Source organism: Acromyrmex echinatior, chromosome 14 (genome assembly GCF_024713525.1).
Source record: "Acromyrmex echinatior isolate Ae372 chromosome 14, ASM2471352v2, whole genome shotgun sequence".
NCBI lineage: Eukaryota > Metazoa > Arthropoda > Insecta > Hymenoptera > Formicidae > Acromyrmex > Acromyrmex echinatior.
Window position 1 is genome coordinate 7555567 of NC_141865.1, and position 14783 is coordinate 7570349.

The 14783-nt window shown below is 36.8% G+C and overlaps 1 protein-coding gene across 35 annotated transcripts in view; it reads left to right on the top strand.

The window, feature by feature from the left end:
- The window catches only part of shot (dystonin-like protein short stop), a 123732-nt gene that overhangs the window by 59517 nt on the left and 49432 nt on the right, over nucleotides 1–14783 (top strand). For 26 of the 35 annotated variants that reach the window (XM_087413359.1, XM_087413361.1, XM_087413360.1 and 23 more), the window contains 6 exons: nucleotides 10248–10527; nucleotides 11606–12056; nucleotides 12299–12556; nucleotides 13202–13775; nucleotides 13959–13982; nucleotides 14241–14711. In XM_087413359.1, coding sequence (XP_087269485.1) covers nucleotides 10248–10527; nucleotides 11606–12056; nucleotides 12299–12556; nucleotides 13202–13775; nucleotides 13959–13982; nucleotides 14241–14711 — 2058 coding nt within the window. Of the gene's footprint in view, nucleotides 1–3369; nucleotides 5090–6852; nucleotides 7074–10247; nucleotides 10528–11605; nucleotides 12057–12298; nucleotides 12557–13201; nucleotides 13776–13958; nucleotides 13983–14240; nucleotides 14712–14783 lie in introns of those variants that run through there. The other 9 variants (XM_087413371.1, XM_087413388.1, XM_087413373.1 and 6 more) reach the window with 4 other exon arrangements.

The window sequence follows — 14783 nt, forward strand, 5'->3', positions numbered from 1 at the left end:
CGTTAAGTTATTTGGCTGTTGCTACCATAATCAAGCATTGTCTTTATGAAAGCACAACTTTACTTTCTTCTTTTTTCCGTACACTAAGCTCCCTTGTTTTCTGACGTCTTTCATTTTCTCTTGGATCTTTTTTTCCCGAGGACTCGTTAACCGTCGGCTTGTTTCTCTAAATGCTGGCACGCGTATGAATTTGCAATAAAGGCACGATTGTGTACCATATCGATTGGGATCGTCCGTGCACTTCACCGTCTGAGAATTCTTACCCTCGCTTCCTTATTTGTTTTTAATCGTTTTGATTAAACTGTCAAATGTCTGATATCTACAAGCTTGACGTAAATGATGTAGATGATTTAGGCATCTAGTACAGACTTTCACGATCTATTTCATTATTCGCAATTTATGTCACGTACTTTGGATCGACGGATACAGGGTATACACCGCAGGAAAAGAATGAAAAGCCGCAAGTAGGTCGCTTTTCCTTCCCGTCGTTTGTACTCCAAATGTTTTTATAGCATTCTACAGAAGATGACATAGTGTAATGTATGATCGCAATTTATCCTGAAATAACATCGTCGGCAAATTACATGATAGGATCGAAGTCGCTCGTACATACATCGTTACGTTTGAAAACGCTATTAACGAGGAAGCAAATTATCATGGAAGTCGTTTTTTTTGTGCCGACGGCGATTACGACATCGATTTTCCATCAGCAGCATAAAAGGATCGCGCTACTATATAATTATCACATTTGGATCTCGACGTTACCACGTTTGGTTCACGAGAATCAAAAGCGTATCGATACTCGTTTCCATACCGATCTGCGTTGCATGACATTTCAGCTCGCAAAGAGCTTATTAACATGAAGACCTCGCTCGCTTATATTTCTAAATATTTATAATCAGTGCCGAACTTGGAATACACGGCCCAAACCGGACCCACGCCATTCCACAAACGATATTGTTTGTTCGTTAGAAGTTTTACATATCATTAATGATGCAAATGATATCTCATAGCAGCAAATTCTGTCTCCGCATATTTCTGGAACTATTAATTTATACGGAAATTAATATGTAAGTCTATAATTTAGTTTTCTGGAATTTCTTTTTTTTTTTTCTGGAAAAAAAGATTCTGGATTTCGAAAAATAATCACCGAATTCAGTGTATTTTTATTTTTTAATATTTATGTTTTTATTTATGTTTTTAGTTCAAGACTGAAGTTATATTAAGGATGCATTTTACTCGTTTTTAACAAAACAAAAAGTTACAGATTTTTCTACATTATATTTGAAAGTAATACAAAAAGTTTGACAATAATTCAGAATTTGGGTAAAAAATTATTTCAATAAGAAATAGACATGTTTTTTTAAAAAATAATTAAAACGAAATGAAAAAATTTTCATTCAAAATAATATCGTATTTTTAAATATAAATATTGTCTTTATTAAACTATTTTGTACGTATATAACATTCATTTTTTATATGGAAAGTATAAATTGCTAATTCAAGTCACTTTTTGCAGAAACTATACATCTTTCTTATCTTTAAAACATAGATATACTTTATAATTATATTTCTTAACTTAGTTTTTTGTATTCCGTATACAATATCCAATCTTGCGAATGCTCTCATCTTGTTTCTCTCGTGTTCTCTTATCGTTATCATCGCGGCGCTTATCATCGCGTTCTTATCAGTTTCGCCCGAAACTGAAATGTTTTACCAATGACGTCACTAAAAATTCTGCATTGCTCCGATTCCTTTTTAGGTCCGTTCGAGGAATCTCGGTCTTTACCAAGGTCGCGTGCCCGATCGTGATATGACCTTGATATCGCGATAGCCATACGTCACCGCTCACGCGTAAATTATGAACGGTACCGTTCGAGACCCTGAGAAACGGAATGTCGTGGGACGCGCATTAAGATATGGGTACATATTATATATGTAATCCCGCGCGCGCGCGCGGTCTCGCGCCGACGAAACGCAAAATCTCTAGAAAAGGAAAAGGAGGAAGGACGCTCGACGACGTCCGGTGGTGGAGGAGGAAGAAGCTTCCTCGTGAGGTCTCCGTCGATCGTAATATCGGGCCCCACCAGCGCGCGAAGTCGATCGATCCAAGAACGCATGCGCGATCGATCGCAGCTCGTGATGTACAGCGGGGAGCATCAATGATCCCTTCCTTTCGCTATTTTGAAGAAATATGGTGGGGAAATATTCAACAAGGCACGTTGATGCAAGATTTTTCGAAGTTACAAGAATTTCGAAAATGACTGGATAAAAAGAATGAAAAAGTTAAAAGAAATTCAGGCTGGGTTTTCGTTTTCTCGTCACTGCAGTTTAGACTTAATCTTATTTAACTTGATTATAATGTAACATTGAAGAAAAGATACACTGAAAGAAAAGATTGGTTGCTGTAATCAATTTAGATATAATAGTATAATATGGCATAGCATTTTTATATGGTTACAATCAGTTTTTGGTTGTAGCAGCAAATTTTTAGTTGCGTTAGCCTATCCGCAATGTGAGTATATGATTTCTATAGGCCAACTAAAAATTTGCTGTAACCATATAAAAAATTTTTTTTACTATCTAAATTGTTGCAGCAACCAATCTTTTTTTTCAGTGTATGATTCTAGTTATGATTAATCTAAACTGATGATTTGTAGTAGTAACTTTAAAGCCTGGATTTCATTTTTTTTTTCTGGTTAACTTGTGGTCAGACTTAACCTAACGATTATGTAAAAATTGTGTTTGTCTAGCTATAATGGCTTCGTAGTGATAACCTTAAAAAGTTATCATTACAAAACTATTATAGAAAAAACACAATTTTTACACACTTTAGATTAAGTTTAACTACAAGTTAAAGAAAATGAAAAACTAGGTTTAAAGTTACTACAAAATCATCAATTTAGTGATTAATCACAGCTAAAAAAAAAATCACAATATTTACATGATCATCAGGTTAAGTGAAATTAAATATAAACCACGAGTTAACTGGAAGATAAAAAACCGGATTAAGTTACTCATCACAGAACCATCAATTTAATTGACATGCTAGAAAAATATAAATTTTACATTATCATCAGATTAAGTCTATAAGTAATTCAGAAAATAAAAAAATCGGACTTAAACGTCAAAACAAAATCTCCTAATCGGAACAATTTAAACTTGAAAATCTAAAAATGAATGCAAACATAAATACAATTTTTCTGAATCAATGAGAGGAAAAGGAGGAGGGGATCATTAAAACATCGCACCGTACATAGCGCGTCGCGACGAGGTGCGGGCGGTGCGGGCGGCGCGGCGAAGCGCGAGGTTAACGCCAGGTGGGTGGTTGACGGTAGAAGGGAGAGCAGAAGAGTGCAAGAGGGGGAAACGTCTCTCACCTGTGCGCATTTCGTTGGCCTACTCTCGCCACGACGGCCGGATGCTACGCGGCGATCGTCCGGCGATCGTGTCGCGCATAGTTGCTCGTCCGTCGTTAGTTCAATCATCATTCCCGATCGTCGCCGTCGCCGTCGTTCTTCATCCTCATTAGTGCCCGCGATCGCGCCGTACGCGGTCGGAGTCCGGCTGTCAGTCCGCGCGACGTGGAAATCCAGGAAACATTGTCCGTCAATCGTCGCGATGGTGACCACTGCGTCGTCGAGTGCGTGTTGACAAGAGCGAGCTGTCACAACATTCTCAGCGCACGCTGCTGCAAATGCATTCACGCAAATGTTCTCGCATCCAACAGCTTGCTCTGTGCTGCCTCTAACCGGCGCGGTTCCGCTTTGCGACCGGCGTCTGGCTCTGGTTAACGTACCGGCGTGAACGAGCTACAGTTAGCGTGGTATCATCATTTCACTCCGTCGGAATTACTGGAGAGGCACCGTCAGAGGCCAGCGGCCGCGAATAGATTTTTGCAACTAAATCGTTCGGATGGATGGATGGATAGATCCGGATGATTTTGCGATTAATAAAGAGTATAGCATAAAAGCACGTTGTAGTTCGAAACCTTCTGATTGTAGCTCAGAACCTTCCGGTGCAAGCCAGGCGACCGTATCGCCGATCTTTCTTTGATTCCGACGTAACGTCAAAATGTTTATTCACACCAACTTTTATTCTCGTCGCACGTTTAATTACATCTTCGATCTTCATCCTTATATTGACACTGAACATTGAACCTTGTGATAACATTGGATAAACAAGCTCGAAATCACATGATTGTATACTTACAATTAGCGTTAAGTATATGGTATGAAAATATACGAGCACATAATTTTTGTTATTGTGACATTAAACATTGTTACATGATGTTTACATTGAACGCAAATTCGCGTTGAGCAAATATGAGAAGTCGAGCGAGTTTTAACCTGTTGAGAATATCAGGTGTATAGTCTCTGCAAAAAGTGACTAGAATTGGAATTTACTTTCCGTATAAAGATTAATATTTTATATATAAAACAGTTCAATGAGAAGTCAATATTTATGTTTAACAGTACAATTTTATAAATCGATAAAAAAATTGTCCCGTTTTATCTTAATTATTTTTTAAAAACTTCTATTTCTTGAAATACTTTTTAAATCTTTTTTTTTAAGTACTATACTTACTCAAATCTCAAATTACCTTCGAACTTTTTAAATTACTTTCAAATACAGTACTGAAAAATCTATAATTTTTTATTTTTCATTTTGTTAAAAAATATTGTATAATATATTCTTAAACGTGCGCCGCGAATTGAATATGCGATGCAAGTCGTAGTATTGTCGAGGAAAGTACGAGCAGAGCGAGCGGTTTGGTGCACGCACGGCGACGCGGTGTGTCACATCGTTGCATATGTAAATGAACAAAAGTTGCAGCTCGCGAACGAGTCGTGGTTTGAACGTACGAGAGAAACCGCCAAGAGTAGAGTGAGAAGGAGGAAAAGAATACGCATCCTGTGATCCACGAATATGTCGCTCTATCGGTTCAGCAAAGGAGGCAGGCTGTTCGTGCAAGGCACGAGTGAGGACGACGGTCGTGATGGCGTTTCACCTAGCCCAACGGGATCGCGATCTGCCGACGATCTGCGAGCTATATATACGAAACGCCGATTGTCGACCGAGGTCTTAGGTAGTAAATCGAAATCGGGAAGATAGGAGAGAAAGGATTCGCTCTGACGATCGTGCTGTACTGTCGGAGAAGCGCCTCGGGTCGCTAAGAGAGAATAATCCGTTCTGACGGTTGCACGAGATAGAAGTTGACGTTATATACTGAAAGGATGGTTTTGTTAAAACATTTGAAAATGTAGATACAGACCTGAAAATAATTTTGTTGGACTATCAAAATAATTATGTAGACGTTCAAATTAGTTGCTAGAATATCAAAACTTTTTGCAACATTGTTCATCATACTTGAAATTCCTATGTTGATATTTGGATGGTCTATCAAAGTTATTTTCAGACTTTTATGTAACTAAATTTTTAGACACTTCAACAAAATTATTCTTTCTATGCAGAGCCATCTGTGTACGTTGTTGAAGAGCATCCTAAATAGAAATCAAATCTATTGGCTGTGTTATTAGAGAATTCGGTTACTTGAATACTCTGCACTAATGTAAAATCCATACTAGACTAGAAATTGAAGTTAATGATAAATTCGATTACTTGTACTACATTGGATTAGTACATATTGAGGATTGTTTTATATAAATTTTTTTTTAAATTTATTTAAATGCAGTGGCATAATACGTAAATTTTTGTCAATAAAATAATATAACGGGACAATATTATTCGGCATTTAATTCTTTTAAATATTTATATTTAATTTTACATTTAATTTTGTTAATCTGATGTATAATAGTTTTTGCTTAGTCTGTACTAATTTAGTGTAATGCGAATGGTCCAATTTGTTATAAGATTGGATTAGAATTTAATCAATCAAAAGAAAGAAAATAAATCTCAGGTTTAGCTTTGCTTTGATTGCTTAAATTTCAATCCAATCTCCAACTCTAGGATCTACTTAACGTTGCAAATGCTTTGAAACATTTGTGATTAGTCAATTCGTAAAATTCTTTCTTTTGATTAATCAACGAAGCATTTACAGAGTTAACTGAATCGCGTCTTTAGTCTACGGGCATAAGATTACTTTAGACCTGTTCGTATTGCTTGAAATTTCTAAAAATTTTACACTTAAAAGTCGGGAGGAGATACTTGTGTGTTGACTGTCGAGGAGTCGCGACGATTTTGTGAGTACTAATTATCAATTAGCTGAAAACTAATTTCTCCGAGAGGGAGATTGCGATCTTTGGTTAATTGGTCTTTATGAAGACAATGAGAAATTGCGAAACGTATCGTTCACATCTTCACGTAACTATTCGTCTTTTGAAGACAAGAAAAAAATAATCAAACAGTCTTATATAATAGAATATATATATCCATAACCTAAGAAATTATTCGCAATAATTATACGTCGCCGATTTCGAGTTGTAATAGTGCCGGTATCACTGGCATCGATATACTGCATACAACGGTTTCCCTGCAAGTGTTTCTCCGACACCGGTTGTCCTTTCTCAGCGAGGTATAATAAACTGTTGCGTCACCGTGACTTAAAGAGATTCCCACCTCACTCGTACTAAATTCAGTTGCAGTTTGCCGTATTCTGCAAAGTTAAATGGCTAATGTTTCTTTGCTTGTAATAAGACACGCATGTGTCTTATTACAGACAATATCTTGGAGCGCTTGTAGAGAAAACAGCAATTAGACGTAAACGTTCACAGCGATGCTTGACAGCACTATTTTCAAAATGCATCGTCAGACGAATCCTTTTCGATCGTTGCTCGAATCAACGGTTCTCTTCTGAATCAATATTCTGTATCGCTCGGTCGTGCTGCTCAGGTTCGTCGATCGAATCGACGAAAACGTCGAGACGCGGTGAGAATGGTACAAAGCGCATCGTCACTCGCATCGTTCGCAAGACTACGACCTTAACACGCGGTGAGGAGCGTAGCGCTACCGAGGACCTCACCAAACGTGCCCATCCTAGGTATTTGCAGGATGCTAGCTCGGCGACGATGACCGTAAGCCGGCACGTCCCAACGAAACCGAAAACTGTGCGGGTAAGCCGATCTTGCGTGGAAAATTGCATTCTGAACGATTCCATCTTTTATTACCACTATTATTTATTGCCACTAATGTAGATTAACTTCAATAGTTCAACTCATCGTTCAACTCTTAGTTCAACTCACTCTTCATCTTTTTTCAGTTCTAAGAGTTAAAGAAAGATGAAGAATAAGTTGAACCGAGATTAAGTTAATCTACGTCGACGGAAACGGACATTATACGGAAAGAATGATGAAAAGGTACTGCAACAATTGAAGTATTTTAAAATTTAACTAGATACGGATTTGAAAATGATTTTGTTTGAAATTTAAGCTATCAGAATTGTTTCTGCTGTGATACTCACATTAGATTTTGAAAATAGACTTTCGCTGTCTAGAGATCAAACAGCAAAAATTTTTATATTTTTGAGCGAATTTTATTTAAACAGTTCATCAAAAAACAGTTCTGCACAAACTTTATCTTATTTTAATAGCAAACTTATGACGGTAGTGGAAAGGTAAAAAATTATGCATTGACAGAAGAGATATTTATGTAGGACGTTGAAACTAGTTACTAGAATATTAAAATTTTTAGCAGCATTTAACGGCATTGTCATCATCGCTTAAGCAATTATCCTATACATATAATTATTTTAACGATCCAACAAAATTATGTTCAAATCTGCATCTAGCTAAATTTTTAAATACTTCAGCAAGACTGTTCTCTCCTTATACCATTAAAGTGCTGTCATATTGAAGAAGATTAATATCGCGACAATTGATAGATCGAGCTATATATCATCGAAAAGTCTTTTCGAAGACTGACAGATACCTAGCGCATATGGCTAAAGATAAGCATGGTGATAGACATTTCAAGCAGCAGAGAGATTTGCGTTGAAACTCGTGGAAACGTCCGACTTAACTCACGTCCGAAAGAAACGCTCTCTCTCTCCCATCGCAACGGATGCGTCGCCTTAATTAGGATTAGTGAGTGGATAAGATACGTTTGCTTCGGTCTCATAGTTCCATTACCGTTTTACTTAATCCGTTACTTCACCCCTGCAATTAACCCGTGAAAGAGACAGTATTTTTCTCATGTCGCGCCCAAGCTGTGGTTCTGTCGTGTTAATCGGCGGCACGAAGAATGAAACTCTGCGAAAAAGTGGTTTCTACTTATTTGTCGTTACCGCTTTCGACGTTACTCAATCGTGACGGACGAGATTTGCCGAGATTTGACGAAATGTTCTTTAGACTGGAGCCGCGTCATATATCGCCGACAATGTTTATTGGACGTGTCTTCGATACTTCGTCCAATATTTGATAAATCAAATTACGTGACGATCAAAGGATTTGCCTGAGTATCCTCCTTGCAACCTGTTGCTGCAAATTGCGTAGGCTGGGAAAACAGATGGCATGGCCGCGGGGACGGCCTATCGAAATAGCGCATATCTCGTACGCGCGAGCGCGAGAAAACCGCGTGATGACCCGAATACTAATGCCGGCTTTTATCAATGCCAATGGCAACGATCTCAAATGGTCGCGATCTCGATTTACGTCTCGGTGCCAATGTCAAGTCCACTGCAAGTGGCATAATTTGTCTCTATTATTTCACTACTTGAGCGAGTTTGGTAGCCAGCCAGGCGAATGAAGTGCTTTCATCGTTAAACGTCCAGGAGAGATGAAGTATGAAGCCTCATAAATATCGCGGTTATGAGAATTGCTCCTGCATAATTATACAACTGGAGATCTTTTAAAATTTAACAAAGAAAAACAAGCGCAGAAGGCCATATTTTATTGAGTCAAAGCGCGTCTTGACGCATAATAATATTTTTGTGTGAATTTTATCATTTTTAATTTAATTAAAAAAAAATATGAGTAAGACGTGGCTAAAAATAGGAGAAAAATGTTTATCGGAATTTGCATCTTTGAATAGAAAAGATTTGTGTGATATTATTATTAAAATAATATTTTCTGAATGATTTTATTCATAACAACTGCATCAATAGACAATTTTCTGAGCCGATATTTTTACGTACGTTAAAATTGACTTTTCGTTCAATGAACTTCACGTAAACGTAAAAGTAAGTTAGGTAACAACAGCACGTAATTTCTGATAATTCGAGTGTATGTAAGCCGGAAAATACAGGAAGAAGATCTTTACTGGAGCGATATAATATGTATCTATACACGAGATAAGATAATCCTTTCAGTTGTGACGTGAGAACTCGATTTCTTATCCCAAAATAGACAAGAAGACACATTTACATGACGCAGCGTTCCGTGTTTCTAGAATTATTTTGTTAATAGTTGACTCATTGTATTACTGAAACAAAATTATTGTATACCGCGATAATTAAAGACTTAAAAAAAGGATAAAGAATAAAAACAATTAAAATATAAATGCATTATCCGATTTTAGTGGTGTGATAGAACAATTTCATTTACAGATTCATTTTCAGTGACAAAAAATAAGAATCACTTTTTCGTGGTCTAGAAAAAAAAGTTTAAATTTGTCTGACAGTAATATTACTTTATAATCGATATTCGTATAATTGATTTTTATATTTAAAACTGTTTTAAGTAGATACAATCTTACGCTATCATAAACCAATCAAAGAGCTGTATTAGCATTTTAAGACATTATTTAAGACCGTCTTATATAATAAGAATGGATTATGAATATCGATCTAAAATCAATTAATTCTGTGACCAATGTTCTCCCGGCGCCGGCCGTTAAGCAAAATGTCAATAGTTCTTGAAAGGTTGCAGCTTTCAGTTTTCATCAACGTTCAACCGAGAAAATAGAACTATGGAAGGTTGCAAATACGTATTACATAACGCGCACAAGTTAGTCAAACCGGTATATAGTACTGATACGTAACTTTCAAATGTAGCAGTGTATGTTCATCGAGTGTTACTAATTAAAGGTTTTAAAGACTGCTATTCTTCAAGAATTTCCCGCTTTAGCTTGAATAATCGTAGCGAACATAATACCGTAACTGTTTCCGCTATTTGTTGTAACAGCGGCACCCGAAACGTCATATGAAATGATACATCGAAGGGCGAACCAGAATCTATTTATTTCCATGCTGTATATTTTAAAAAATATTTATTTTGTTATTATATGTTTTAAGAAAATATTGTATATCTTCAAGAAAATCTAATCTCATTCTTTTCTTTCTCTTTTTCTAGATATCGGACATAGTGGTCGGTCAGGAACCGAACGTGACGGCGCGTGAGGCCCTTTTGAGATGGGCTCGACGATCGACAGCCCGATATCCTGGAGTACGGGTGACCGATTTCACCTGTTCTTGGAGGGACGGTCTGGCTTTCAGTGCTCTTCTCCACAGGAACCGGCCGGATCTGGTCGATTGGAGAACGGCGCGTGCAAGCCAGCCGCGAGAGCGGCTCGATCGGGTCTTCTTCGTCGCCGAGCGCGAGTACGGCGTTACGAGGCTTCTCGATCCAGAAGGTAACGACCGATTATCGAGTTAGTTAAGCCCTAATTGTTTCAATAAAGAAATATATAAACGAAAAAAAATATGTAAATATATAAAATTAGACTGACGAGAGTAAGTCAATTAATAGAATAATTATATTTTTGGTCAAAAGAAAAAATTGTCAATTTGTCGACCAACGACTGATTGTTACCCTCATCGTGATTTGTGCATCGTGTAAATTCGAGGTAGAGAAATACTGTGATGTGTGTTTGTGTCACATGTTTTTTTTATCGTCGTGTTATCTTGGGCCGCTTTTGCGGTTTCTCATCTTACAAAGACGTCTTTCATGGATATAATCCTACCTGGATTTCTCTCGTTTATGTATGCCCGGTGCGTGATGTACAGTTCCCGCAGGTTCTGGCATAGTGACAGTGTGCGTTCTTTCTGGTCACGGTTACCTGACCAGAATCGCTTCCGGTCTCGATTCGTACACCGTAACGTCGCGCCATCGGTAGTCGTCGTAATTATGCTTTCTATACTTGCGTCTTACAGGTATCTGACATTGGTATCAGGTTGCAAGGAAAAGCGAAATGTATCTGCGGATAATATGTCCATAATTCGATACGACTTGGATAGATTTTCCTGGATTTGTTTAGTAGAGATGGATAGATAACATCCGAAGTTTTAATCTTTTTATCGTTAATTTATTAGCGTTAATAATAAAATTATTCTTGTTTTTAAGATAGTATTAAAAGATGATAAATTGAGAATTTAATTCTTGATTAGCGGATTATTTGAAACCGAAGCGAAAATTTTTGGATGATAGTACAATCTGTGATTAGTATTATAAGGTTCTAAATCGTAGATAAAAAAAACTTTGAACTTTCTTCTATCAATCGCCGTAAGACTCATTTGCATTCCGAAGTTTACTTGCATTCTGTATTTTAAACAGCTTTAAAATTTATATGTACTTAATTTTCATAGCTTGGGTAGAGTTTTCGTAGCTGTAGTTGAGAGTTAATAATAATTTTGTTAAGAAAATTAGAAATAATTTATTACACTCGCATACGTTGCGTGACTTACGCAAAGATTCTTTTGTATTCTGTACAGATGTTGATACCCCCGAACCGGACGAGAAGTCCTTGATAACGTACATCTCTTCGCTCTACGACGTGTTCCCGGAGCCGCCGGCCATTCACCCTCTGTACGACGCCGAGGCGCAAAGACGATCCGCGGAATATCGTGAACTTGCGACCTCTCTTCATATGTGGATCCGCGAGAAGATGGCCCTCATGCAAGAGCGATCTTTCCCGCCGACTCTGATCGAGATGAAGAAACTAGCGGCGGATAGTACGAAGTTCAAAAATGAGGAGGTACCGCCACGATACAGAGACAAACAGAGATTGACATACATCTTCCGAGATCTGCAAAAGTATTTCGAAGCAGTAGGCGAAGTGGACATGGAACCAGAATTACATATTGATGTTATCGAAAAGAATTGGAATCGCCTAATAATGTTGCATCAGGAGCGCGAGCAGGCTATTATAGACGAAATTAAACGGTGAGCTTAATTATTATAATATAAATTAAGTATTTATGTATATAAATAATATGAAACGCATATGTCGCACATTTGTCTGATAGAAACGTAATACAATAAAAAAATTTTTTTGAAATAAGAAAAATCAATTTTCTATTCTTTGTTGGAAAAACATAAAACATTTGTGACACTCTTCCAATTTGCCGCTAGAGATATTATATGCATACTCATGTATTTCTGAATGTGTCTTTGTACGTTGATAGACTCGAGCGACTGCAACGACTCGCCGAGAAAGTGCATCGTGAGATGAAAACGACTGACAACAGATTAGAGGAGCTTGAGAGACGTGTGGAGGACGAAGCACGCAGGCTCGATCGCCTTCATCCTTTGGAAGCGAAACACGCAGTGGACTTACTGGAACAGGACATACGCAGTACGGAAACCCAGATACAGAATATATTTACCGATGTGCACACCCTTACGGAGGGTAGATACAGTCAGGCGCCTGAGCTTCATAAGAGGTAAAATATTGATTTTTATTCTAGGAATTATGATGAATTAAAATTTCATACTCTGCACTGAGAAAAAAATGTATTAAATTTTAATAAATATTTATTTGAATAGTACTTAACATTTACGTAAATAAATATTTATTAAATAAAAAAAAGTAATTAAATCACATACATTGGTTTTTATACAAAAAATAAGTATATATTTATTTTTAGTAAATATTTATCTAGTATTAAAAATAATATTTATAAAAATTTAATACATTTTTTTCAGTATGGAATATCGATATGTAAAGAATCATTCATGTGTAACGTGCATGCCGCCTCCATTTTCAAATACTAATTACATTGTTTCCACTCTCGTAATCTTTGCTAATGAGTGAAATATTAGCGCGCTTTCCATTGCCAGTAGCTTTCGAAAATTAAGTTATGCACGTATCGTGTTTAGTGACTTTCCAAAGATCTTAGAACATGTTTGAATATCTTGTTAAACTTGACAAAATGGCCTTTATCCTCCAAGTTTAGTATATCTTGACATGTCTTTAAAATAACTAAATAGCTAATAATTTGTTGGTACAGTATTGAATGACGCTTTAAGTTAAAATAATTAAATTTAATGTAACACTTATTGATAAAACATATGTCTATTTGTTTTAGAGTACAGAAATTGCATCAAAGATGGGTTGTACTACGATCTCTTCTGCATAGGCGTCTGGTACAACCTCTCTCTGCGGTTTCCTTCCCTGTGGAGGAACGTGTTGTCACGAAACACCGCACTACCGTCCATGAAACACGATTGGTTGATACCAATCCACACTTCCGCGCATTACACGATTGCATAGATTGGTGTAAGAGCAAATTGAAACATCTACAAGAAGCTGATTACGGATCGGACTTGCCTAGTGTGCAAAATGAATTGGATGTACATCAACGAGAGCATAAGAACATCGATCAATTCAAAGCCAAGGTCGACAAGTGCGTGCAGGCAAAGAACAATTTTCATGGCGAGGAACTCACGTTGTACAGTCAGCATCTTAACACTCTGCAGAAACTTTATGCCGAGCTTCTTAACATATCGAATAAGAGGCTTTCTGATTTGGATACCCTACATGATTTTATACAATCGGCTACTGGCGAATTGGTTTGGTTAAACGCCAAAGAAGAAACAGAAGTCACGCGCGATTGGAGCGACAAGAACCTCAATGTGCAGAGCATTGAACAATATTACGAGGTTAGTCATTATCGAGCAACTCTTTTTTTTTTTTTAGAGAAGTGATGAAAGTCCATTTTGCGGTTTTTAAGATCTATAAACTGATATATATGTAATCATATCTGCGTTATCTTTACAATATATGGTACATGGCTCTTATTTAGTTGAATGGGATTAAATTGAAAATCTCTTCTTTTTTTTAAGCAAACATATGGATCTGGTGTAGAGGTAAAATATTCAATGAAAACACTTATACTTTTTATTCTGATTTAATTTTATTAGATATTCTTATTTCAATTTTTTACTTATTATAAACGTATCTATAGATTATTATAAACTATAGATTATTATATATTTATATAATAGTATCTATATAGATTATTATAATCTCGTATCTATAGATTATTATTATATATTTATAGATTTGAAATTTTTAATAAATTTTATATTTTACGTTATAAGTATTAAGATATTATTTATTTGCAGTCTTTGATGAGCGATTTGGAGAAACGTGAGATACAATTTTCGGCAGTGCAAGATCGTGGTGAGGCACTTGTTCTTCAGCATCATCCTGCAGCAAAAACGATCGAAGCTTACATGTCCGCTATGCAAACTCAGTGGGCTTGGTTATTACAACTCACTCTCTGCCTTGAAGTACATTTAAGACACGCCGCGCAAAACCAGCAATTTTTCAAGGAAATTCAACAGGCCGAACAGTGGATCTCCAAACAGGATGAAACGCTGAATACCGTTTACTCGCAATCCGATTTCTCATTGGACGAAGGAGAACGGCTTTTGAAGGGCATGCAAGAGTTGCGCGAGGAGCTTAATAATTATGGTGATCACGTACAGAGACTCGTGGAAAGAGCAAAGGACATCGTTCCTATGAAGCAACGCAAACAACCAGTTATGCGACCGTTACAAGTCACTTGTATCTGTACCTACAAACAAGTCAATGTGAGTATTTCTTAATGCGGAGAAATAGAATACACTGCATTTAAATATATATATTTCTCATTTATTTCATTT